The 27,320-nt window shown below is 39.7% G+C and overlaps 1 protein-coding gene across 1 annotated transcript in view; it reads right to left on the bottom strand.

The window, feature by feature from the left end:
* The window catches only part of LOC124591436, a 312,247-nt gene that overhangs the window by 18,374 nt on the left and 266,553 nt on the right, over window positions 1–27,320 (bottom strand). Inside the window, exons 21-23 of the mRNA XM_047131731.1 lie at window positions 20,886–21,655; window positions 16,126–16,510; window positions 15,807–15,905 (exon numbers count right to left, since the gene is read on the bottom strand). Coding sequence (XP_046987687.1) covers window positions 15,807–15,905; window positions 16,126–16,510; window positions 20,886–21,655 — 1,254 coding nt within the window. The remainder of the gene's footprint in view (window positions 1–15,806; window positions 15,906–16,125; window positions 16,511–20,885; window positions 21,656–27,320) is intronic.

The raw sequence follows: 27,320 nt of genomic DNA on the forward strand, positions 1-27,320 counted from the left end.
ATGGTTGCCCCAATCTGACATCAAGCTCCATAGCCTCTAAAGAATAATCGACAAAGACGTCAGAGGTCAATGTCGACATCGTCAGGTTGTTTTCTGCCTGATTCCACCGATGGTTGACATTTTGCCTTCGATTTTTTTCCCTGGGTAGACTTTGCAGCCACAGTTGTGGTTGCAGGTGTGGCAACATTGGACAGTGTATCAGATGGAACCTTTGGAGGGGCAGGAAGCTCTACAATGTCAGCAACCACATCTTTCTCAGGTGTTCTCGGGGGAGGGACAGGCGTAGAAACGGCTGCAGCAGCGCAAGTGCATGGACACATGCAGATATTAGTGCCAACACTAGCAGCCTCCATTTGTGTAGCAGCGTCAGCTTTCTGTGTGGGCTGTTTAACAACTGAAGTGAAGGAATTAGCAAAACATGGGGGCAGCATGACTTTATAGAGCTTTTTTGCCTCATTATAGGGAATGCGCTTAATAGTTTTAAGCTCCTGTGTCTTCCGTTCTTGCAGATACACGCTGCAGTCCCTACTCCAAACGGGGTGAGGTCCAGAACAATTTACACACTTCAATAGAGACACACAATGGACATCTTCATGGGTGGCCTGACCATACTTGTCACAAGTAACTTCTCCACGACACCTGAGAGTAATATGCCCAAAGCACTGGCATTTGAAACATCACATTGCATTGCATTGGGTACATAAGGCCGCACACTTAAGCGAAGGAAACCTGTCTTAATATGCTCAGAGAGTTTCGTGCTATTGAACGTCAGTATAAAAGAGTCTGACTTAACAAGAACCCCATTCACCCTCTTCATGATATTTTGCACGTCAACTACCGTATTTACTCGAATCTTGGGGAAAATAGGACGAATATTAAGGAAACACCGAGTAGGAACTGTCTTTTGCCCACCCAATAAAACATGAGCATTACTGGGAAGTGTCAAAGATGATCTCAGTTCGTGGAGGCCGGCATATACCAGATTCCCTGTGAGTGTGGGAAGACTTACCTTGGACAGACAGTGCGCACCACCGAAGATCGTTGCCGAGAACATCAGAGGCACACTCGACTTATCTACCCCAACAAGTCGGCCAGTCACAGAGCGCTGTTTGTCCGAAAATCACGAAATGGACTACCAACATACCAGGGTCTTGTCACAGACATCTAAATACTGGGACAGCTTCATTAGAGAGGCTATCAAAATTCGTACCAGTGACGAACTCATCTACAGAGATTGCAGCTATAACCCCAGCAAGGCATGGGAACCAGCACTGAGTCTAATTAAAAAGAGGCTCAGCAAAGAAAATGAACGAGTGACCATGGCGGACGAGGCAGTTACACCGACGCCACCACAGATGCCGACGCCAGCCTCTCAGCGGCCGCCGAAGTGCGGCCATGGGTGCAGAGAGAACGCCTTGGGGGGGAAGGGGATTCAGGACTGCTGCCCGCCCTCAGGAGCTCAGCTCGTCAGCACACCTGATGATGGCGAAACGTCTGATCGACGAAATACTGTGCCCGTTGGACACTATGGACCGGCAGTACACCCGTGGACTGTTCGAGCAAGAAATACGCTGGGAGAAGTTGAAGAATCACATTAAAAAAAGTAATTCAGACATCTTAACAAATGCACTACGAGAAGAAGATAGCAATGTCAGGGAACAAAATAAAAATAATATGAGATATAGTGAAAGAGGAGACTGGTAGAACCAGAAAGGAACAGGAGCAAATAGCATTAAGGGCAGATGACACATTAGTAACGGATGGGCATAGTGTGGCAAATCTATTTAACAAGTACTTTATATCCATTACTGATAGAATGGGATTGTCAGGATCAGTAAAGAATGCCCTTGAATATCTGAAACTAGCCTTTAAAAATAGCTTCAGGTACATGAATATGTCACTCACTTCACCAAAAGAAATAACTTCCATAATAAAATCTTTAAAAACAAAGCGTTGTAGTGGTTACGATGAAATATCAACAAAGTTAATTAAGGCATGTTCTTGTGAGTTTAGTACAATTCTAATTTACTTGTGTAACCAGTCAATTATAACTGGGACATTTCATGACTGGCTAAAATATGCAGATGTTAAGCATCTATTCTAGAAAGGGGATAAAGAGATACCATCAAACTACAGACCGATTTCACTTTTGCCAACATTCTCAAAAATTGTAGAAAAAGTAATGTACAGGCAGCTTCTCAACCATCTGACCACAAATAACATATTATCAAGAACACAATTTGGATATCTGAAGGGTTCCGATATCGAGAAGGCTATTTACACCTATAGTGAAAACGTACTTAATTCATTAAATAACAAATTACAAGCAGCAGGTATTTTCTGTTATTTGTCAAAGGCATTTGATTGTGTGAACCACAACATACTTTTATACAAATTAGAATTCTATTGTGTCACGGGCAGTGCTGCAAAATGGTTCAAGTCATACCTCGCTAACAGGAAACAAAGGGTGTCAGTGCAAGGGACTAGTAAATTAAGTCATCAGTCATCATCAGAATGGGAAGAAATTACATGTGGTGTCCCACAAGGATCCATCTTAGGGCCATTGCTTTTTCTCGTGTACATTAATGATCTCTCATTAGTTACACTGACAGAAGCAGAGTTCATTTTGTTTGCAGATGACACAAGTATTGCAATAAATAGTATGTAGGTTAGGGGGTTAGGTTAGTGGTGTTTAACGTCCCGTCGACAATGAGGTCATTAGAGACGGAGCGCAAGCTTGGGTTAGGGAAGGATGGGGAAGGAAATCGGCCGTGCCCTTTCAAAGGAACCATCCCGGCATTTGCCTGAAACAATTCAGGGAAATCACGGAAAACCTAAATCAGGATGGCCGGAGACGGGATTGAACCGTCGTCCTCACGAATGTAAATAGTATGTAGAGTGTAGTTCTAGAAAGATCTGCTAATGATATTTTCATGGATATTAATAAATGGTTTAAAGCCAACTCACTGACATTAAACTTTGAAAAGATTCACTATATGCATTTCAGAACCTGTAAGAGGTTTCCACCTAGCATATGCATAAAAGTATGAAGAAGAGCAGATAGAAGAGGTTGACAGTCTTAAATTCCTGGGATTACAAGTTGATAATAAATTCAGTTGGGAGGAGCACACCACAGAACTGCAGAAATGCCTTAATAAATCTGTATTTGCAATTCGAGTCTTAGCTGACATAGATGACATAAAAATGAAAAAAGCTTGCATACTTTGCCTACTTTCATTCCATAATGTCAGATGGTATAATATTTTGGGGTAACTCTTCAAGTCAAACAAAAGTTTTCAGAGTCCAAAAGCGTGTAATACATATTATTTGTGGATTAAATTCACAGACGTCCTGTAGAAACCTCTTCAAAGAACTGGGTATAGTAACTACTGCCTCTCAGTATATTTACTCCTTAATGAAATTTGTCCTAAATAATGTATCTCTTTTTCCAACAAACAGATCAGTTCATACATACAATAACAGCAACAAAAATGATCTGCACAAGGACTTAATAGCACATACTTAAGTTCAAAAAGGGGTGCACTACTCAGGAACACTATCTTCAATAATTTGCCAGCAAACATAAAAAATTTAGTTACAAATAAAGATCAGTTTAAAAGGAGCCTGAAAGACTTACTAGTGGCCAACTACTTCTACTCCATTGACGATTTTTTTAATAGAATCAAATGATGTATTGTATATAATCATACTATTAGTATTGTTATTTCAGCTTAAAAAATAAATAAATAAAATTGACATGTTCCACATCCACGAGGATCTCCTCAGCACGAAAAACTAATCTAATCTACTCTAATCTGTTCTTTTAGCATGGCATTCACAGCCTGCCAGAGAGATGGGAGAAATGTATAAATAGCAGTGGAGATTATTTTGAATAAAATATTGTTTATCAGCCTCAAACAATGGACATGTAATTATTGCAACCAAATTCCGGATTCATACTTCTACATTTGGTAATCTCCACCGTGTTAAATGGCCTTCCTTCAGAGTGAAACAAGGGGTGTATGCCCTGTCAGTACCAATTCTTGTCCTGGTGGCAGAACCAGTGTTTCACTGTGTTAATCACTACTCATCGTCCTCAAAATGTCTTCCACGAATGGCATCTCTTGATGTTCCAAACAAATGGAAGTGCGAGGGGGCTAGGTCAGCTGTGCCAGGTGTGACAGCCATGGATGGTCTCCCCAACCGCTGCAAATTGTGGAGATCCACTGAACTGCCTTCTGATGACCTCCCCCTAGGTGCCCAGGGACTAACTGTACTTCTGTTGGCAGCAGATGCTCCATAGACTTTGCACAAGCGTTTATGAATATTTCCAACAGTTTCTTTCTCTGCAGTGAGAAATCCAATGATGGCACATTGCTTGTAATGTACATCACCTACAGATGTCCTTTTGAAATTTTCCTGCAGCTATGCTGTCAGAAGTAATGGACACTTGGCGCATTCACTCAGGAGACTTCAAATAATACAAACACAGTGTTTCGCATTCGTAGCATTGTTTTCGACTGAGAAAAAAATGCAGTACATTACTTTCTGGGCAATCCTCATAATTCCCAAGATTGTAGGCTTCCTAACAAAATAAAAATATTAATGGGTTTTCTGTGACTGGATGCACAACTAAATCTGCCTTGGCTGAACATTCTTCTTTGGATTGTATTACTATTTCCAATGCAGCACTGTCATAACTTTCAAGATACTGACAAAGGTTGTACCTTTCTAGGAAAAAAAAAAAAAAAAAAAAAAATTTAACAACTGTGCTCAACTTCTGCAAATATAGAAAAACAGTTGAAATCATTATGGCCAAATAATGATTTCTTAAATGTGCAAAATACTTTCAGACTGAGCTGTTACCATGCCATTTTTTGCTTCAGATGAACGATTCTTAACAAAAAGCATGGGTCTTGAATACATGGAATGTTCTTTTATATGTTGAAGTATATCATATCACTGCTCAGAGGATCATTTAAAACACATTGTGTAGACTGATAAACTTTAGTGCATGTTCTCATGTTTTGCTAAAATAATAAAAGTGCACAGCTAATAGTTATAATTGAAATATTTACATTACTAACATTAAAATTATTTAGGGGTATCAAATAACAGGGTGTATACATGGACAAGGAAAAAAAAAAATCCCTGATTTTCCGGTTGAAAATACACTTTCTCCTGGTTGAAAATAAACTTTTTCCGTGTTAAGTGACAGCATACTTTTCCTCGGCACTGTAAAACTTATCAGTCCTTAGAATGTTTATGGTTTTCTACACAGACGAATTTGGCGGTAACTTAGAAAACAAAACCGAGGGGGGGGGCCACGACACTGTTTGGAAAGATCTTTGATGTGCAGCAACACGTACGCTGCGTTTTTTTCGTGTTACGGAGGTATAAATTCTAATTCCACCAAACACTGCATGTTACCTTCCGAAGCAATGAAATCGAGATTGTGAAGCGCTTTTATAAGCCAGTCATAGCTCATGTCACGTGATCTCGCCAGCTGATGACAGCATAGGACACGTGATGTAGTCAAGGAATAGCAAGATCACTCTTAAGTAGCGTGAACACACAATTAAGAAAAGTTAATGGTGGAAATTAATAGACATAGTGTTGCTACAAGGAAAACAAAGCTTTCACAAATAATATTCGTCTCGAAAATTGATAAGCTGCAAGAGAAGCTAAGCTTCCACATATAATGCTGATCTTTTTGCACATGTTACACTTTAAGAAACATCACACAAATGTGGCAGTAAAATTTTTAATAACAACGTAAATGTCTGATCTTCTGGGCTCGAAATTCTTCTAGATGGTCGTCCTCAAAGAGTTGACTTTTGAATGAGAGTCAAATGCTCTGTGATCTAAGAAATTCATCATACATTCTCGCACATAGTTCATCTTGCGTAAAAGGAAATTTACTTTCAAAGTAACACTTTTCAAACCATCATTCGCAATATTTTCCCGTGACCTGCTAGAAATTGGTTCGTTTCAGCAGTTGCCAGAGAGCGCCAGATAACAGGCGTCACTGCGCCTGCGCAGCTACGATGACGCAGGAGGCCCGCATGTTCAACGTGTAAAACATTAAAAGATCTTACATTATGTCATAAAAGAAACAAGACATCAAAGGATACTTCAAGAGCATCGGAATTTTGTGAACCATACTAAAATGCATAATTCGGCTTAAAGTGCACAATCGTACGTCCAGATTCGGATGTAAATTTTCTGGAGTACCAGTACTCTTATTATCTCATGTTAGGTTCATTATTATGGCATAATCCCATACGACATGTGGTTCCTGAAGAGGGGCAGCAGCCTTTTCAGTAGTTGCAGGGGCAACAGTCTGGATGATTGACTGATCTGGCCTTGTAACATTAACCAAAACGGCCTTGCTGTGCCGGTACTGCGAACGACTGAAAGCAAGGGGAAACTACAGCCGTAATTTTTCCCAAGGACATGCACCTTTACTGTATGATTAAATGATGATGGCGTCCTCTTGGGTAAAATATTCCGGAGGAAAAATAGTCCCCCATTCGGATCTCCGGGCGGGGACTACTCAAGAGGATGTCGTTATCAGGAGAAAGAAAACTGGCGTTCTACGGATCGGAGCGTGGAATGTCAGATCCCTTAATCGGGCAGGTAGGTTAGAAAATTAAAAAAGGGAAATGGATAGGTTAAAGTTAGATATAGTGGGAATTAGCGAAGTTCGGTGGCAGGAGGAACAAGACGTTTGGTCAGGTGATTACAGGGTTATAAATACAAAATCAAATAGGGGTAATGCAGGAGTAGGTTTAATAATGAATAAAAAAATAGGAGTGCGGGTTAGCTACTACAAACAGCATAGTGAACGCATTGTTGTGGCCAAGATAGACACAAAGCCCATGCCTACTACAGTAGTACAAGTTTATATGCCAACTAGCTCTGCAGATGATGAAGAAATTGATGACATCTATGACGAGATAAAAGAAATTATTCAGGTAGTGAAGGGAGACGAAAATTTAATAGTCATGGGTGACTGGAATTCGAGTGTAGGAAAAGGGAGAGAAGTAAACATAGTAGGTGAATATGGATTGGGGGGAAGAAATGAAAGAGGAAGCCACCTTGTAGAATTTTGCACAAAGCATAACCTAATCATAGCTAACACTTGGTTCAAGAATCATAAAAGACGGTTGTATACCTGGAAGAATCCTGGAGATACTAAAAGGTATCAGATAGATTATATAATGGTAAGACAGAGATTTAGGAACCAGGTTTTAAATTGTAAGACATTTCCAGGGGCAGATGTGGATTCTGACCACAATCTATTGGTTATGATCTGCAGATTGAAACTGAAGAAACTGCAAAAAGGTGGGAATTTAAGGATATGGGACCTGGATAAACTGAAAGAACGAGAGGTTGTAGAGTGTTTCAGGGAGAGCATAAAGGAACAATTGACAGGAATGGGGGAAAGAAATACAGTAGAAGAAGAATGGGTAGCTCTGAGGGATGAAGTAGTGAAGGCAGCAGAGGATCAAGTAGGTAAAAAGACGAGGGCTAATAGAAATCCTTGGGTAACAGAAGAAATATTGAATTTAATTGATGGAAGGAGAAAATATAAAAATGCTGTAAATGAAGCAGGCAAAAAGGAATACAAACGTCTCAAAAATGAGATGGACAGGAAGTGCAAAATGGCTAAGCAGGGATAGCTAGAGGACAAATGTAAGGATGTAGAGGCTTGTCTCACTAGGGGTAAGATAGATACTGCCTACAGGAAAATTAAAGAGACCTTTGGAGAGAAGAGAACCACTTGTATGAATATCAAGAGCTCAGATGGCAACCCAGTTCTAAGCAAAGAAGGGAAGGCAGAAAGGTGGAAGGAGTATATAGAGGGTTTATACAAGGGCGATGTACTTGAGGACAATATTATGGAAATGGAAGAGGATGTAGATGAAGACGAAATGGGAGATATGATACTGCGTGAAGAGTTTGACAGAGCACTGAAAGACCTGAGTCGAAACAACGCCCCGGGAGTAGACAACATTCCATTAGAACTACTGATGGCCTTGGGAGAGCCAGTCCTGACAAAACTCTACCATCTGGTGAGCAAGATGTGTGAGACAGGCGAAATACCCTCAGACTTCAAGAAGAATATAATAACTCCAATCCCAAAGAAAGCAGGTGTTGACAGATGTGAAAATTACGGAACTATCAGCTTAATAAGTCACAGCTGCAAAATACTAACGCGAATTCTTTACAGACGAATGGAAAAACTGATAGAAGCGGACTTCGGGGAAGATCAGTTTGGATTCCGTAGAAATGTTGGAACACGTGAGGCAATACTAACCTTACGACTTATCTTAGAAGAAAGATTAAGAAAAGGCAAACCTACGTTTCTAGCATTTGTAGACTTAGAGAAAGCTTTTGACAGGGTTGTAGCCTCTCCCCGATGTTATTCAATCTGTATATTGAGCAAGCAGTAAAGGAAACAAAAGAAAAATTCGGAGTAGGCATTAAAATTCATGGAGAAGAAGTAAAAACTTTGAGGTTGGCCGATGACATTGTAATTCTGTCAGAGACAGCAAAAGACTTGGAAGAGCAGTTGAACGGAATGGACAGTGTCTTGAAAGGAGGATATAAGATGAACATCAACAAAAGCAAAACGAGGATAATGGAATGTAGTCAAATTAAATGGGGAGATGCTGAGGGAATCAGATTAGGAAATGAGACACTTCAAGTAGTAAAGAAGTTTTGCTATTTAGGAAGTAAAATAACTGATGATGGTCGAAGTAGAGAGGATATAAAATGTAGACTGGCAATGGCAAGGAAATTGTTTCTGAAGAAGAGAAATTTGTTAACATCGAGTATAGATTTAAGTGTCAGGAAGTCGTTTCTGAAAGTATTTGTATGGAGTGTAGCCATGTATGGAAGTGAAACATGGACGATAACTAGTGTGGACAAGAAGAGAATAGAAGCTTTCGAAATGTGGTGCTACAGAAGAATGCTGAAGATAAGGTGGGTAGATCACGTAACTAATGAGGAGGTATTGAATAGGATTGGGGAGAAGAGAAGTTTGTGGCACAACTTGACTAGAAGAAGGGATCGGTTGGTAGGACATGTTTTGAGGCATCAAGGGATCACAAATTTAGCATTGGAGGGCAGCGTGGAGGGTAAAAATCGTAGAGGGAGACCAAGAGATGAATACACTAAGCAGATTCAGAAGGATGTAGGTTGCAGTAGGTACTGGGAGATGAAGAAGCTTGCACAAGATAGAGTAGCATGGAGAGCTGCATCAAACCAGTCTCAGGACTGAAGACCACAACAACAACAACAACAACAATCCCATACGAGCTAGAAGATGGAAATCGTGCACTTGAAACACAGCGAACAGTTGAAACTAGCCAACAGTGTGAAATTAAACACTTCGTTTCAAATAAATTGACTGCCTCAGTGCCAAAGATTAATAAAAGGCAGATCTCTTTAGCAAACAGACAAAAATAACTTAATTGTTCTGCAAGGCGATTAATGCTCGACTGTCACAAACGTGGAAATAAAACCTGAAACTAACAACAAATTTTTAGCCTTCCGTAATTATGCGAACGTATTTTAACTCATTTGGTAGCTCCCGGCCACAGAAATCCTTTTTGGTTTCATTTCATGTGGGAGCAATAACCGAAGAGGAAACAGCAAAATCACTAAACGTAAACACAGGTCACGTGGAAACTACCCACCTCCTCACTACAACTCAGACTGCTCTGTGCATCAGCCCCGGATCTACGATTTCCGAACCAGTGCAATTTAGATAGCGGCGCCAAGCCACCCATCTGTAGCCAGAAGCGGGAGAAGGTACTACTCACACGCGACTCAACTGCGCACGCGCAAGAGCCCGCCCGCAACTGCTAAAATGAATCTAACGTAAACAGCTGTCACGTCATGCTCATCGGAGGCAATTTGTTGTTAGGAAGCACTGCATATTCTTCCTAAAGCCTCTGACAAACTTTGGTTGTCACACGCTTGTATGAGCACAGTGTTTTGTTGTTGTTTATGGCGCATTTCCTTTGCGACTTAAGTCTTATTTTCGTTGTTTTTTTCTCTCTTTCATGTTTTGTTGCTACAGTATTATTCTGCAAAAGCGGGATACAGTAATATCTTTCGTTAGAGTATTGGTTCTTACCAGTCAAAATCCCAAAAAATTTAACTAGTAACTAAAACAATGAAAAATTCCCGGAGTTCAAAAAAATTCCCGGGTTTTTCCCGGTTTTCTCCCAGACGAAAAAATTCCCGGGTTTTTCCCGGATCTCCCGGGTCGTATACACCCTGAATAAGCATATTCAAGTAACAGTTAATCTAGGTGCTAAAATGTTTAAATTTAAAATGTACACATGCAGTAGTGAAGATTCTTGGAGATCTCAAGCAAAAGTTTAATAGTGTCTCTGTTTTTAATACACGGTATTTCTATTAACTTAATATTGTTTTCATTAAAGCATAATACATTTTTCTTAAAGTAATCGATTCACTTAGACCATCAGTGCATCAAATCTTTTCCTTCATAGGCCAAAAGGAGGACACTTTGGTACATGTGGGTGGAGAAAAAGCAGTCTTCTTTTTCTTCAAATACATTCTTGATGAAGGCAAAGTATCATATGTCATCATATTTAGCCGCTACACAAGAGTTTCGGTCAGGAGGGATAGGTGTCCATTGTGGGGCATCTTCACTGAATGAAAAAAATCATGACAGGCTTTACAGAACAAATTACTCTCCAAATTTCTGATGAATCACAGGAAAGTAGTTAGTAACTGTGCAAATTCCTGATATCAGTTATTGCTTGGGTTGTCAAAAATTTCTTCTCAAGGTTCTTGCATAGGAAATCTACATTGCTTTTCTCTAGGGAAAAAAAGTATGTCAATATTAGTCTTGAAGAAATTGTAAACAACTGATGCAGTTCTCATTTGTACATCATCCTCTAGTTGAAAACTAGCTTTTCTCAATACATGTTTTACAGTTTCTCCCTACCTATCACACACAGAATTACCATGGCTAGTAGCAAGAAAGTATGTTCAGTGTCAAGAGAAAAATCGTTTTTGTGTTTATAGAAGTTTTTAAAAACTTTTCCTTTTTTTATATTGCGCAGTGCATCAACCAGTGAATTGACTTGTGAGCAGTGTTCAGCCAAACACTTAATCATTTATTTCTGAGCAGAATTTACAAATCCTACATCACATTCCACATAATCAATTATAAAGCTGTTGTTTACTATTACTCTTTTACTTTCCTCATTTATCACATAAACACAAACAGGATGGAATCTACAGCTGCATCTTGTCTTTCTGAATTACAAAACTGTAGTTTCCAGCACAGCCCATTAACAGAATTGCTTTTTCATGGGTTATAATATTTTCTTTTAATTCTTTCAACGGTCTTAACTTTACAGTTCAATATAAATGAGTGTGGTTTAAGTGTTTGTAATGTTGTCACCAACAAGCCACTGTATTCATCAACAGCTGCACACTGCTTTGCCAAATCTGTCTGATGGTTTACATTAATCCACCCAATTTCACCATCAGCATCTTTGTAAGCTAATTTTTCCTTAAAAATTCTGACAATTTATCATCACTAGGACAATCATCACAGTGATTATGAATGCACCATAGTTTTTCAAGCCAGAAATGTTTCTTCTAAGTGTTCCACATCCAAAAGCAGTTTTACATTTTGGTGGACACCACAGATACACACCAAATGAGAAATGAGCATTTGTAGCACCAGTTAAAATATAGCACTTTGGTGTTAGTGAAAAAATTTCAAAAAACCAATGTTAATTTTCAGGTTCTAGAAGCTACAATAAAGTTTGCTTAAGTAGCATTGAATGAATCTTTTTTTGCATGTAAAAGTTATTCTGAATGCTACCTTAGTATTCTGCTTCTTGTAACATTTGAATATGCTTGCCATCTTGGTAAAAATTAACGACAAGCTTAAAAACTTCATCACCAATCATTTTACCTCTCTCTGGTTTAGGAATTGACAAAATACCCATTTCTGTTCTCCGTTTCCTTGCCTGTCGAACTACATACTCACTAACACTGAATTGACATTTTTTCTTTTGACCAAGAGGGAGGAACTAAAAGTTGAAGTCAGTTAAAACTTTTTTTTTTTTACATCACCTTAGACCAGCATTTTTTTAAAATTTTATTAACAACGTCACTGCATTAAAGTCTTTATATTTTTTTAACAATTTCATCATCCATTTTATCTTCAACATGGCCAGAACACTTTCTTCCAAAACATGTTTCAATTTTTCTAGCTTCCATATGCCATACGAGGCCTTGCAGTGATTTGGAATGTGATGAAATTTTAAAGGAGAGCACCCCAAATCAACTACAGTTGTATTTACATCTTTGACTCTTTGGCTTTTTAGTACTGACTCATGTTGTCATGTTTGTATCACCTTCATCAGTTTCATTTCTGTCACTGATTTAACTTTTTTGTTTACAAATCTTACATGCTGCACACAGTTTTTTGCCCAATTTTACAGATTTTCCTAGTGCACACTGGTTTAGACAAATCCCAGCTACTGACCTCAACGATTTTTAACTGTCTGTCTGTACACTTTGAAGGAAAATAAAGAACAGTATCTGCGATATCCAGATACAGTAGTTTTTTCTTGATCTTCTGGAGAGTTTATGATGGACCATAGCATTATTAAATTTTGTTGGTCTTCGCTTAGCTCTGAAAATTTCTGAAGAGATTTTACTGAGGAGCAGGTTGTCAAATGATTATATTTTCAGTACTTTTCTGACACTACATGAATTCATACATTCTGTGGTAATTAACTGAGCAGTACTTCATTTAAAAATATATTTCATTACAAACAGAATGGTAAATGGTTGCTCCACAAACAAATATGACTTGTCTCACAGAAAGACAAGGAGCAACTGAAGTCATATGGACTGAATGTTGCCAGTAGTTTTGAACATCGTGTGTCAGTGACTGCTGCATAGTTTTCATGTCTGTAGAGGTTCCAAGTAAGCTACAGTAGGCATTCAGATTGATTACTTTCTTTTTTCATTGTGAGCAGGTGGTTAGCTGTACAGATAAATAAGATATAATCTAGTCTCTCAAAAATTACTAAATTAATAAAATGAAATAAATTTTTAACACTTTTTTTTATTTGCCTCAAATATTTGATATTCAAATATGATAATTTGATACCCTTGCATCTGAGGCAGTGGGTGGCAGTCCACTTGGAATGATCCTTTCTTCACTGCAGCAAAATTATTTTGATTTCTAATTTGCGTGTCCATAAAAAGCCCATTAAGGCCAAAGACTGCAGTCGTATGTGTGTGTGTTATTGTTGACGAAGACCTTAATAACCAAAAGCTTTATTTGTGGCAGGCTTTTTGCTGTGCCTATCTGCGACTCAGCATCTCTGCTATATGGTGAGTAAAAACTTTCCTTTTCGTGGGATTGTTACATTTGATCCTGGACTTTTCATTGTTTCATTAATATTGTTATTTTATTACAGTCTGCAATCTTGTGTATTATTTAAGACCGAAACTAGTTTCCATGCAGGCTGGAGAAATGTGATGTAAACATTTTTCAACATCCTTGCAATTACTCCAGAAATTTCAAAGTGAGATACATAAATATTTTTTGAAATTTTCTTTGTTACTTTACTGCTTAAATAATTGCATTTCTGTTAACTATATGCCTCTCTGGACAAGGAGCCACTCTGGACAAGGAAGGGGGGGGGGGGGGGGACCTTCATAAAGAGCCGAGTTATGAGTATATCTGTACATAAATACCAATTTGCATGCATATTTTTTCACAGCCAAATTATCAAAACATCACTACACTGAAAATTTAGAATAAAGGGAAGTTTTAACCAGCGATCAAAACAAATTACAGATGTCCTAATTTTACAAGTCTAAGAAAATGTGCAAAGTTCCTTAAAAACATGAGATGGAGGGTTTCGAGTAACAGAATTGTTGGGTGATTTGAAATGGAATGACCATGGAATGAAGAAGTTAGTAACTTATCATCATATAGCTGAGAGTTGGGTGGTTGTGAGGTATGTAAACAGGATTGAATATCTCCCTCAGCCCCCCCCCCCCCCCCCCTCCCCAGGCCGGTGGACTGTAGCTCGGTGTGTGTGTGTGTGTGTGTGTGTGTGTGTGTGTGTGTGTGTGTGTGTGTGTGTGTGAGTGAGGGAGAGTGAGGGGGGAAGGGGGAGGGGAGAGAGAGAGGGGGGGGGGAGGGGGGAGGGAGAGGGAGAGAGAGAGAGAGAGAGAGAGAGAGAGAGAGAGAGAGAGAGAGGGTCTTCATAATGATTGGCCTCTGGCTGGGAGCTCGTATTCTGGCTACATCACATGATGAGTGTCGGAGTGTTGCACCTTGGAGAAATTGTGGAAAATTCTGCTTTTTTATTTAGGGTGTCAATTTAATATTTTGGTTGAAAAGTGCTGACATGCTGATACATGCAAAAATATTTAAGAGAAAGAGGTCTTGTTCAAGAAAGTTTTGAAAAGTTTCAACTTTGAAGAGTTACAGAAGCCAGACTGTAAATGAACAATTTTCCTAGCAAAGTATAATGACATAGCCATTCTTCATCTCATGACAACTTTTCATTGTTTTCTGATACGTCATTTCATCACAATAATTTCAAATGTATGATGACGTGATGCAGCTTAAGACCATACTGTTGCTGTGGTGAAGAAAACACAGTGACCAGCTTTTCATTGATTACAAGAAATATCATTACTAATGAATAGTCCCCATTTTTGTCAGTTAAAGAGTGTGTAAAGCAGTTCCATTAGCAGCTGCTTTCTATGTGAGAATCTAGTAGGCACACTTGCCAGACCAAAGTGCTGCCATTTTTTTTAATGTGTGATTATTGTCTATCTCACCTGCAAAGATAGGGAACTCTGTTTTCACATTTCCATACAGCATAGTTGTGATCAGTGGTTGTCATGAGCATAGGGCAAGAATGTGGCTTTTCTGAAGCACTAAACTGGGAACTGCTTATACACACACACTGTTGAAGCAACTCTTAATAAATGAATGATGAAACACATCAGCCATTAGTGAAAGTTAACAAAAACTTGAAAACTCTTCCTACGATGTGTAGAAGTGAGCTGGAGTAAATTTTCTAGGACAGAATGATGAGTTAATGCACTGATGAAGTGCTACCTGACTTATTATTACTAATATAGAGCCAAACCTTTAAAAAAAATCAGATCTATTGAGTAGCTTATCAAAAATGTTCATGAACTAGTCTTCATAATGTTAAGCGTTGTTGTCAAAATGGTAATCTGCACCATATTTTAGCCCAATACAACATAAGCCAGCATTTTGCATGAACCAGTACCCATTTCTAATTAGGCATCTCCACAATTTCTCTGATGATTTTTGTGCATTTCTGTACTTATCTTACAGCTGTGGCTTTACATTGCTGTATTACTTTATGTGTAATAGCTTTTTAACAACAAAATACAAATTTCATGATTTTGAACAGTAATATAGAAAGTGGCATTCCTCCAACATGACACTAACCCAAAGGCAGCCAAAAACATTGACGAGGAAGAACAGTCCACACAGGAAAGTGACTTCCTTTAAATAAACTACATCATCTCTTGAACCACCAATTAAAAAGAAAAGACTACTGAAAAATTTGTCAAGTTCAATGCATTGCTCACTCTCAAGAATTTTCAACATTGGTGTACAGTTTCCATGTTATCAGCTCTCTAAAAACAATCCCCCCCCCCAGTAAAGGAACTATGAATTATCTTGATGATAAAAGAACAACAGAATAGTAACATACCAGTCAATTACTTACCATTACTTATATCTGGTATGTGGAATTTTGAAATATCCCATGCTTGAATCCTATGATTGGGGGACATTGGAGCATCTGTTATTATCACAGTATCAGGCCCTAAAAAATATATAAAAGTCATTGACTTGGCTACAACACCTGAAGAGAGATTTAATTAACTTAGAACACAATGAAATTTTTAAGAGACACAAATAGAATTTGTTTTCATAAAAGAATAATTATGCCATTAGTGAGTTCAACGGAACAGTCAATCAATGTGATAGTTAAAGAGAACACTAATGGAAGTACAAATTGGTATACAAACAAATACTAAATATACCTCTGATAAAGCTGAAATTTTCAACTGATGAAAATGCTTCCTCATTGAACATATTTGGGCCCACGTATCGTGGATGCAAGAAGCGTGATCGCCAGCCTGTAGGAGCACCATATGTCCAACTTCCACTGTCAGACTGTGGTCTTTGTATGTGGCCATCATTTACAGGTGGGCTATTATGAATCGGCCCACGATTGCTGCCAGGAGAGCTGCTGCTGAACGGTCTACTACTGGGCTCACTTTGAGGTCCCTGTCCATATCCCATGAATGGAAGTGGTGGGTATAGCCGTCTTTCAGCCATTGAATTGCTATTAGCTAATCCTGGGTTAGGATACACCTCGTCAAAGTTAACAAGCCATCGTTCTGATGGCGGTAAACCTCCCAACATCTGGAACAAATAAAAGTTGATGCAATGTGAACCTAAAATATACTGAAACAAACTAACCAGATTTTTACTCACCTAAAGTGGACTGACGTGTAGAGCACAGAAACGCTTAACAGAAAACAGTATTCACATTAGCATTCGAACTGTTGCCCTTCTTCTAGTAAAAGTACGCATGTTCACACACAACATCCACTGGATACCCCAATGCACAGTCCTGAAGGCATGGGTTTTTGTGTTCCACACATGTGCCTGCTATAGGTGAGTGGTTGCCTTTCTCTTATTTTATGTATTGTTCCATCCAGGAGTTTTCATTATTGTTAACCTTTTTTATATTTTCCTCAATATAGGTTCAAATCTTTGCAAAATTCAATTAAATAAAATCAAGATAGCAAATCCACATCATAAAACGTTCCTAGCACAGAGCACCCTAAAAGTACACACACACACACACACACACACACACACACACACACACACACAAAACTACATTGTGCCAGCTGAACATACGCAGCTGGGATTGCAGTTAAGCAAGTGGATGGGGGGGGGGGGTTCAGGTGGGGGTGGGTAGAATGAGAAAGAGGCAAGAAGCAGGATGATGGGTAGCTGACATCTCCGAGGGAGGCAGCAAGAATGCAGGATAGGAATTTAATACACTGATGCCAGAGCCCGTGGTTTCATTTGGCACATGATGATGATGATGATGGTACAGTTGTATTACTTTTCAATACATCGTGGGAGCAGACAGTGATCAATGTTATTACTAATAGTTACTATTAAAATCAGTCTTGATCACAAATTTATTTATTCTGCTAACCGGTTTTGACAACACCTGTGGTCATCTTCAGTCCAAAATTCTGTATGAGCAGGAGCCTCCTTCTGGTGGTAAATCCCTGCTGCAGTTATTTGCCACCAGAAGGAGGCTCCTGCTCATACAGCATTTTGGTCTGAAGATGACAACAGGTGTGGTCGAAACCGGTTAGCAGAATAAATAAATTTGTGATCAAGACTGATTTTAATAATAACTACTAGATATAGTTGTAGATTGGGAGGGGGTGACAGGACAGAGGAAGGTGTGAGTGTGTGTGTGTGGGTGGGAGGGGGGGGGGCAGTGGGTTAGCAAAGATGGAGGCCAGGAGGATTATGGGACCAAAGGATGTGTTCCAATATGAGTGGGAAACCAGCAGTCCATAGCCCAGATCTAACCCACAGTTGGTTTCAATCCTGCCCACAGAAGAAATTGTATGTCTACACCATACTCTGCAAGGCGCCACACAGTGGTTGGTGGAGGGTACGCAATTCCACTACTAGTCACTTCCTTTCCTGATCCACTCACAAATAGAATGAGGGAAAAATAACTGTATATATGCTTCCTTATGAGCCGTAATTTCTCTCACCTTTGTGGTGCTTATGTGAAATATATGTCAACACACCAGAATCGTTCTGCAGTCAGCTTCAAATGCTGGTTCTCTAAATTTTCTCAATATTGTTCCTCCAAAAGAATGCCTTCTTCCTTCCTGGGATTCCCATTCGGGTTCCTGAAGCATCTACATAAATATTTGTGTGCTGTTTGAACCTACCAGTAACAAATCTAGCAGCCCACCTTTGAATTGCTATGATGCCTTCTTTTAATACACCCGATGAAGGTCCCACTCATGCAGCACTCAAGAATGAGTCATACTGTTGTTCTAAATGCATCTACTTTACAAATGAACCACACTTTCCTAAAATTCTCCCAATAAACTGGAGTCGAGCATTTGCCTTCCCTACTACAATCCTTACAGGCTCATTCCATTTCATACCACTTTGCAACACTACACCTAGATATTTAATTGACACAACTCTGTCAAGTAGCACACTATTAATACTGTATCTGAACATTACACATTTGTTTTTCCCACTCATCTGCATTAACTTACATTTTTCTACATTTACAACAAGCTGCCATTCATCACGCCAACTAGAAATTTTGTCCAAATCATCTTCTATCCTCGTATAATGACACGTTCCCATGCACCACAGAACTGCACATAGTTTTGCTGTTCTGTTCTTTTACCCATGACACGTTCCCACGCACCACAGAACTGCACATAATTTTGCTGTTCCATTCTTTTGCCCTTCTTATATACAGGAAACATCTGTGTGTGTGTGTGTGTGTGTGTGTGTGTGTGTGTGTGTGTGTGGTGAGGTGAGGTGAGGTGAGGTGAGGCCCCCCCCCCCCCCCCCTTGAACTTTGCGCTGGGAGGAGGGAGGAGAGTTGTGATAAATGCTAACTAAGTACGGAGTCAATGCTGTAGAACACTCTTCCTAAAACCAAACTGGGATTCCAACTGCACTTGTGATTTATCTGTTTTCAACTCTTTCTCCATGTGAGGGATGGGTTGGGTTGTTTGGGGGAGGAGACCAGACAGCGACGTCATCGGTCTCATCAGATTAGGGAAGGACGGGGATGGAAGTTGACTGTGCCCTTTCAAAGGAACCATCCCGGCATTTGCCTGGAGCGATTTAGGGAAATCATGGAAAACCTAAATCATGATGGCCAGACGCGGGATTGAACCATCTTCCTCCCGAATGCGAGTCCAGTGTTGTGAGGGATCCCTATTACTATGTTTTTCATATGGGAATCTGTATTATGATCAAAGGACAGTAACATTCATGACACATAAATAAATGTAAGTATCTGCAGAAGGCGTCTTAATAATTAACATACTTCAGAAACGCAGTTTTGGGGCATAATTTGTTGGCATGGTTTGTCGGGAAAGGTGTGCCATTCATATTGTTGTCTTACCCAGGAAAAACTTCTGCGACTATAGTTCTGATTTCATGCACTAAAAGCACTGAAGTCATGTCACTTGCTGAGGTGGCTCATGCATGTAGGTCACCAAAGGTTGCCGCCCATACCTGTATTACAATCTTCATTGTCCCAAAAGTCTGGGAGGTGGGGGGAGGGTGATCTAGACAGCATGGGTTGTGAGGCGACCACTGAACTTTAGCTTGTTGTGTTCAGCAGCAGGTTCTGCCACTGGGTGGTTTACTATTAGTGGCTACATTTTGGCAGTGGCCACTCACTTTAATGAAAAGCTGGATGTTGGTCATGCTGACATAAAACACCGTGCAGAAATTGAAGAACAGTTAGTATATGACATGGCTGCATTCACGTGTGACCCTGCCTCCAATGAAATAGGATAAGCCTGTGACAGGATTAAGTAGGATGGGTGGGTGAATTAGCAGCTCTTACAGCTTTGTCTTCCACAGGGATATGACCCCTTGCACAAGCGGTGAGCATGTGGACTTGGTGTACAAAACACACACACACACACACACACACAAAATGTGTGTGTGGACTCTACTTCATCGAAGGATTCATTTGAAAGCTAGCATAGTTCTCATTCTTTTGTGTGTGCCTGTTGACAACCACATGTGCCTACTATCGTTTATATGTCCATCCTTTTGACTGGAGGTCTTGGGGACCACAGCCATTCACTATTTGGTGAGTGGTCTCTTTTACCCCTACATTATTTACATTCTGACAGAACATTCCTTATCAAAGTAAAATTTCTGGCATGCACACAACACACACACACACACACACACACACACACACACACACACACAGAGAGAGAGAGAGAGAGAGAGAGAGAGAGAGAGAGAGAGAGAAAATTTACTTATGACATACGACTTGGACGTGGAAAAAATAGAAAGTTACGGAAATAAAAAAATATCATTAACATTCTTCTGGGTTTCATATCACATCATATTGTAAAATGAGAACCAACAATTTGACCACTGTTGTAAGTTGCCTTCATCATGGTATATAATACTGCAATATAACATAATAATGGAAATTCTTGGATGCAGCAATATATAAAATAAGGGAAGGGCAACTACTTGCCTACAGTTGATTGATGCATGGAACACAGAAATATGGATCCACAGGAGTGTGCATTTCAGTGTGTGTGTTTGTTTGTGTACTTTAGCTATAAAAAGACCTAGTCCTCAGAAGCTGAAGTGAATGCTATTTTCTGTTATGCTTTTCTGAGCTCCATGCCATGATTCCCTACAGGTGAGTGGTTGCATTTTCCTTATTTTACTTATTGCAGTGCAGTAATTACATATCCTGATGAATACCACTTACAATCGTGGACAAAATATTGGTTCCTCCTTACATAATATAACATTGTCTACGACCCAGAAGAATTTCATGAAAACTGACTGTCAAAAAGCCTATAAACAAAGTTAAGTAGTAAAATTACCAGTCACCTTAAAATTGTTGAGAATCCCCCACAAAATCACGGCCAACTAGTAACTATTCAATTCGCTCTTATGCTCAAGTATTTTCTAATTACATTTTTAAGCTGTATAGCTGATGTTAATTGTTTACCTGTTGACTCTGCCTTGACACGACTCCAAATGGGTTAGCTGGTGGAGACTGGGGACGTATATGTGGTGGTTCAATTTGGCTCAGCTGTCCCACATCTGCTATGGGAACATCATTAAGCTGAACTGCAGGAACTGCAAACATGTCAGAGTTGCGCTGAGCTTGCTCCCTGTTCTCATGAGATGAGTTTAATACTTGTGATCCAGATGTGACACGCTCTCTATTATTATTTCCTCTTTGATCCTGCGAATGTTCACTGTGGTAATCAGAGTTTCGTTCCTGGACATGCCCTCCACGTTGTGGTGATTGTTGTTCTAAATGCTCGTGCTGCTGCTGGTGGGACTGCCCCTGCTGCTGCCAGCTGCCCAGTGATAATTGTTGTGGCTGTTGCTCCTCTTGTTGTTGTTGTTGTTGTTGTTGTTGTTGCTGCTCCTCCTCCTCGTCTACATCTTGCTGATTTTGATGTTGCTGCTGATTGTGATAATGGAGATTCTGCTCTGGGTGGGGGTGCTGCTGCTGATTCTGCTCCTCTTCTTCTGGTTGCCGGCAGTAATTATGAAAATTGTGAAAGAGGTGGCTATGCCTTTGGTGGTGTCCATCATGTGAGGTGCTTGATCCTCTCTGAGAACGCCCACGAACTCCTCTTGGGGATGCAGGAAGACGGCTTGATCTTGAGATTGCACCATTCCTTTCTGAATCCCCATGCATTACCGGTGAAACTATAGATGCTTGAGGTGGATCTGCATCTGCACTAGCTGTACACTGCATCATCCCTACAAAATAAAGTCATAATAAAAAAGTTAAAGTTTAAAGTTATAATTAATGTAGTTTTACATTCTTTTTAAGTTACTGTATATTATTGATACATCAGTGAATGATGCTAAAATTATATGTAAATTGAAGGTGGAGGGAGGAGAAAGGAAAGGGAACGGATTGCTGATGTCAGCTGCATCGGGACATTACATGGAATTAGTGGTGACGAGTAAAAATGTGTATTGTCAAGGATTAGAAACCAGCATCTCCTGCTTACTAGGCAGGTGGATTAACCACTGCGCCACCTGCGACACTGTGTTATCTCAACTGCATGGACTGTCTCAACACGCCTCATGGGCAACTCATTCCCATCATGCTCACTACTCTTAGATTCCCACAGGAGGTTGGACATACTTGTGCATCTGCACTGAAGAAAGTGTATCCATTACCTATCCGGGTAAATCAGTAATATGAATGAATGGTTTCTGTTATTTTGGGCATGTCTGAAAGAACAGACACCACACATTCACACAGATGCTAACATTTCCTCACAAAATGCAATCACACTTTTCATCAGATTTATTTTTACTAATTACCCTTGCTATAAAAAAAAATTATGAACTTTAATGTACGAATGTCATACTGAATGCATACTTTTGATATGAAGCAGGGACAGAAATGTCTGGTAGGTGATTAAATGTTTCAAATGTTTGTATACTAACAATAAAGCTTAATGATGTGCTTCTGAATATACAGCTGAGTTGTTTGAATTTCATGCACAATGTCTTGACAACTGATCCAGTCTTCTTCTTCAGATGCTATGAGTTATGTGGTTATGTGTACTCGCTACCTCGACTCTGGCCGGGGTGTTGACTACTTTTGGTCTCATGCTGCTATTTATAGCCGAGTTCAATTCCCGATGCTCATTATGCGCTTGTTATGAAGAGCCCAAATTGATATTCCCTGAAACACATTCTCATCTCTGCTAAGTTTGCTGGCCGGTGATCTTAATACATTAAGTGCCAGACTCCAAGCTTTGTTTACGCTGAAACCTCCATTCCTGTTTGCATGATGGCAAATCTAACCAGCAGGGATGGAGGTTCCAATTCAAGCAAGATTTGGGGTCAGGCACTTAATAAATTAAGATTTCACCGGCCATCACATTCACCAAGGCTGGGAAATGCTAAGAGAATATGTGCATTTCAGGGAATATCAGTTTGGGCTCTTAATAACAAAGGTGCATAGTGGGCATCAGGAATCGAACTCAGCAACAAATAGTGACATGGGACTAAAAATAGTTCACATTCTGGTTAGAATCGAGGTAGCAAGTACACACCAATAAACCGTTCACAATGGGGGCATGTTCTTACAAAGTAGCGTAGTAGAATATCTGTGGACCTAGATAACCGACAAAAAAGGGAATCTTTGTGGCTGTTTTGTAATGTAGTAATTTTATGTAATTTGCTCGAAGCTTTTAATGTGTGTTTGTTTCTCGGAGTTATTGAGATTTTAGAAGTTAAGAAAACAAAGCTACAGAATTTTTTCAACGATTCTGGAATGTAGTACCGCCAAGTGGTGACCCCAACTATGGCAGAAGAGCAATCAGTTCACCTGATGGGTTGGGCTCTACAGTAGTGGAACGCATATCAGGAGTGGGGGATGAAAGTTAAGCTGTTTCACAACCAAGGTTAACATCTGAGCAAGTAACTGACATTTTACCAATGGGCTGCAGTGCTTCTTCGACATAGCATAGTGAATTCATTGCACTGCTGTATATGACACAGGAGCCACAAATTTTCAAGCTCTCTTTTGAAGCCTACGGAATCAGGAACGGTACCATGCAATTCGTCATCACCACGGGAACACTGGACACGCAAACATTATTGTTACTAGCATATGTGGTGCACAGTACCCGCCCCCTCGTCCCCCTCCACCAAAAGGAAATATCAAAACCAATGTACTCCAACGAGCACGCAATCCAGTAGACATTCGCACGGATCAAGTGCTGCAAAGAGAAGCTATAAGAGACAAGATTCCTTTGGTCTTTTGGCAACACATAACAATCATTGGTTTCTGCAACCGACGGTTCTAATGCTACACTTAGGCAAGTTTGGACGGGCCAGTTACCTTTTGTGGTCAAGAGTGCAGTGATTTCTTGTGCCTCCTTTTCATTCAACTCACAGCTACTAATTGCACACTTTATTATGCACTGTGACTCTCAAGACACAAGAGGACTCTCACAAATTGGACAGCACAGCATAGGGAATATAGACACAGACGTTGAGGATAACGATCAACAACTCCAACTAGAGGAACAGATGAGTATGCAATGACACAACTTCAATGCTCTCCAGTGGCAAATCCATACAGTTCCACTGGCAAGCAATATGAAAAACGGCACAGAACATGAGTTGATGGTAGCCAACAGGGGAAACTGTGCTGGTACTATAAACCTTTGATGCAGCTGGCACACAAATTTAGTCAGCCATGTGCTTACTCAAATATGTACAGTGACTCGACTTGGTAACAGCTGGTTGCTCCAGTGGACAATGCCTAGATAATGTGACATGTGATAATAGTGCCCCAGTAAGCCATAACCATGCTGTATTCTGCATTGGCTGTGTATCTGTCTCTAGCTGGACTAGCAAGCACTTTCAAATTCGTGTTCTCTCCACATCACATAAACTTTACATCAAAGACAGATATATTGACCTCAAGTATTTAGTTAACACAGGCCCAGATGTCAGTGTCCTTCTGGCAATGGCAATTATTTGTTCTTCCATACAATCATGGCTAACAGCAGAAAATGAGTCAAAGACTCCTACATATGGCAACGAAGAGGCAACTGCGAGTCTTGGTTTTCCATGAACATTAAGACAGCATTTTCTGATTGCTAACATCAGAGAACCCATCCACAGAGCTGATTTCCTTTACTATTACCATATCTATAGAAGATGTTCACTGAAGATGGACAACAAGGTGGTACATGGACATTTTGAGGATGCTGCAAAATGCTGCCGTGTTGAAGGCCACCAAAATACAAGTTCAGATATGGTATTATACCATGCACCATACACCTACAATGTCACAACAGACTGTAGCTTACAAAGCATGACGGTTAGCCCATGATAAATATGCAGCCCCAAAGATGGAATTTGAGGAGTTAATTCAATGGGGGTTATCAAACATTCAGACAGCTCTTTGGCATCAGGCCTCCATTCAGTAAGGAAGAAAAATCAGTCTTTGTGGAGATTTCCATGCCCTGAATGCACATACCACACCAGATCGCTATCCAATTCTGCACTTGCATGATTTCAAGACCACAGTGGCAGGCTACAAGGTGTTCAGCATTATTGATTTTCAGAAGGCATCTCTTCAGATTCCGTTAGCACCAGAAGATGTGAAAAAGACTGCAATTATCACACATTTTGGCCTATTTGAGCATGTTCGAACTTTTGTTTTGCATATTGGGATGATGTGTTAATTTTTTTTTTACTTCTGCTTCTGAGCAGGAAACCTTCTTACAAATGATTTTTTGAAGACCTGCTGACTATGGATTGCAGATAATCAAAGATAAATGTGTCCTTTGCAAAGAAGCAGTGGATCTTTTAGGATATCAAATAACCTTTGCAATCTAAAGCTGACACACTGCAGGCAGTAGCATTTCCAGAAATATATAAACAGTTGTGCCAGTTTCTGGGATGGTCAGTTTTTACAGACATCATCTGCCACACACAGCTGAGGAACAGGCACCACTCCCACTAGTACTTTCGGGCAGCAACTGATGGTGACAGCAAGATATTATACGGACTCTAAAGATGTTAGCTACATTTCACAACATTAAATCATCCTCGCAAGAAGCAGTACTTCTAGCGTAGAAGAGAGAAAGAAGCTTTGTGATGGCTACAGTAAGAGGGTGGAGGCTTCTGAAAAAGAGTGTAAAGATGAAGTCAAAGCTGCAGGGAAATTTTGTGGTGCAAACAGGTTTTAACTTGAAAACCAAAATGATCAGATTAAAAATGATTTAGAAACAGAGGTAGAAACAAAGTGTGCAGTAGTGGTAGAGGAAAAACTGGTAAAAGTAAATAAAAATGTAGATTCAAAATTGGCTGAAATAGAGAAAAAGATGGAAGAGGTACAAAATCAAAAGCACAGAGTATGTAGTGTCCCAAACAGTCCTTCATTTGTTAGTTGTAAGAAATTTAATAATTTTAAACCATATGGGGAAGTGCATCCACTGGATTTCATTAGGGACTTTAATGATTTGCCTGAAATATGGAATGACAAAGAGAAAATGTCATTTGTAAGAGGTTTTTTGAAAGGGATGCTTTTGGATGGGCAGCTCAGGTAGCTGAAAGCTGTTCTTTGTGGCAAAGCTTTGAGAAAGCATTTTTAGATGAATATTGGTACAAAGAGAAGCCACAGAGAATTTTGAGTGAATTTTGGGGAGGAGAGAGATTCGACTCTAAGAAGGTTACTTCAGCTTTGGATAAACTACCTGAAATATTTGGACTAAGAGCTACGAAGTGAATCAATAATTATGGGTTTAGAAACTAAGTAGCCTCAGAAAGTTAGAGAATTGCTTGTACCTGCCCCTAGGGGCAATATTATTGATTTCTTGAATTATGTTGATAAAGTGGAGAGGGTGAAGCCCTCAGTGGAAAATCGTAGGAGGAATTTTGATGACAATAATCAATCAGGGAGAGAATTTCAGGTAAATAGGATGAGCAGGACTAATTATAATAGAAATTCAGGAAATGGTTTGGTGGAGGATAGCCAGATGGGCATGGAAATGGTAGGAGAAATTCAAGTAAAAGAAATGGGGGAGATGATTTTAATCCTGGATCAAACCGTTTAAACTAGATAATGCTCCAGTTTTGGCTCACACTAGAGCAGGTAGTGATGAAGAGCCACATGCATATGAATCTGCTGTAATCACAGATAAGGATAATGCAAATGATAGTGGTAAGACAAGTGTAATTAATAATTCTAGTGAGGTGTTGAATGATGGTGTAGGTGGCAATGTTAATCTCATAAAAGGAGAGTAGGAACTTACCATAATGCGTACTGAACCAGAAGTAAGACGCTACAACCAAGTACGGGGTTCAACATTCCGTGTTGCATTCATTATTTGGCAATAATGCTTACCCTAGCCATCTGTCTCATTCTTCATGTTCCCTGAGGCAGTCAAACTCTTCTCCTATCCTATCTGTAGTTTGTAAGTGAATCAGAATTAAGCTCTCTCTGACAGTCATGTGATTTTGTACAGCAGGATATTTAAGTATAGAAATATTTCAGAAAAAGTTTCTCTAGTGTCAACTATATGTATTATGGTGTGTTAGTTATAAGTATTGGAGTCATAAGAGGATGGAAGAAAGTAAATTGGTACCGTGATTAATGAATTTCTGTCAAACAAAGAGGTAAGGTAAACAGAAAACAAAAGGCGACAGCATATGTGGAGGAGAAGGTGCAGCTTATCTGAAAACATTACCATCTGAAGTAATCAGCTCATTAGTGTAGCAGCAGAGGCAATATGCAGTAAAAACCATCTTCAATATGAGATCTTAATGTTAATTGTGGTATAACAGAAGTGTCTCTGTTCAGTGCAATCAGTATATGGAGATAACTATCTACCTATAGAAGTGTGTCATGGTACAGCCTTTTCTAACATTAAGGAATTACAAC

The sequence above is a fragment of the Schistocerca americana genome, chromosome 2 (assembly GCF_021461395.2).
Source record: "Schistocerca americana isolate TAMUIC-IGC-003095 chromosome 2, iqSchAmer2.1, whole genome shotgun sequence".
Classification (NCBI taxonomy): Eukaryota; Metazoa; Arthropoda; class Insecta; order Orthoptera; family Acrididae; genus Schistocerca; species Schistocerca americana.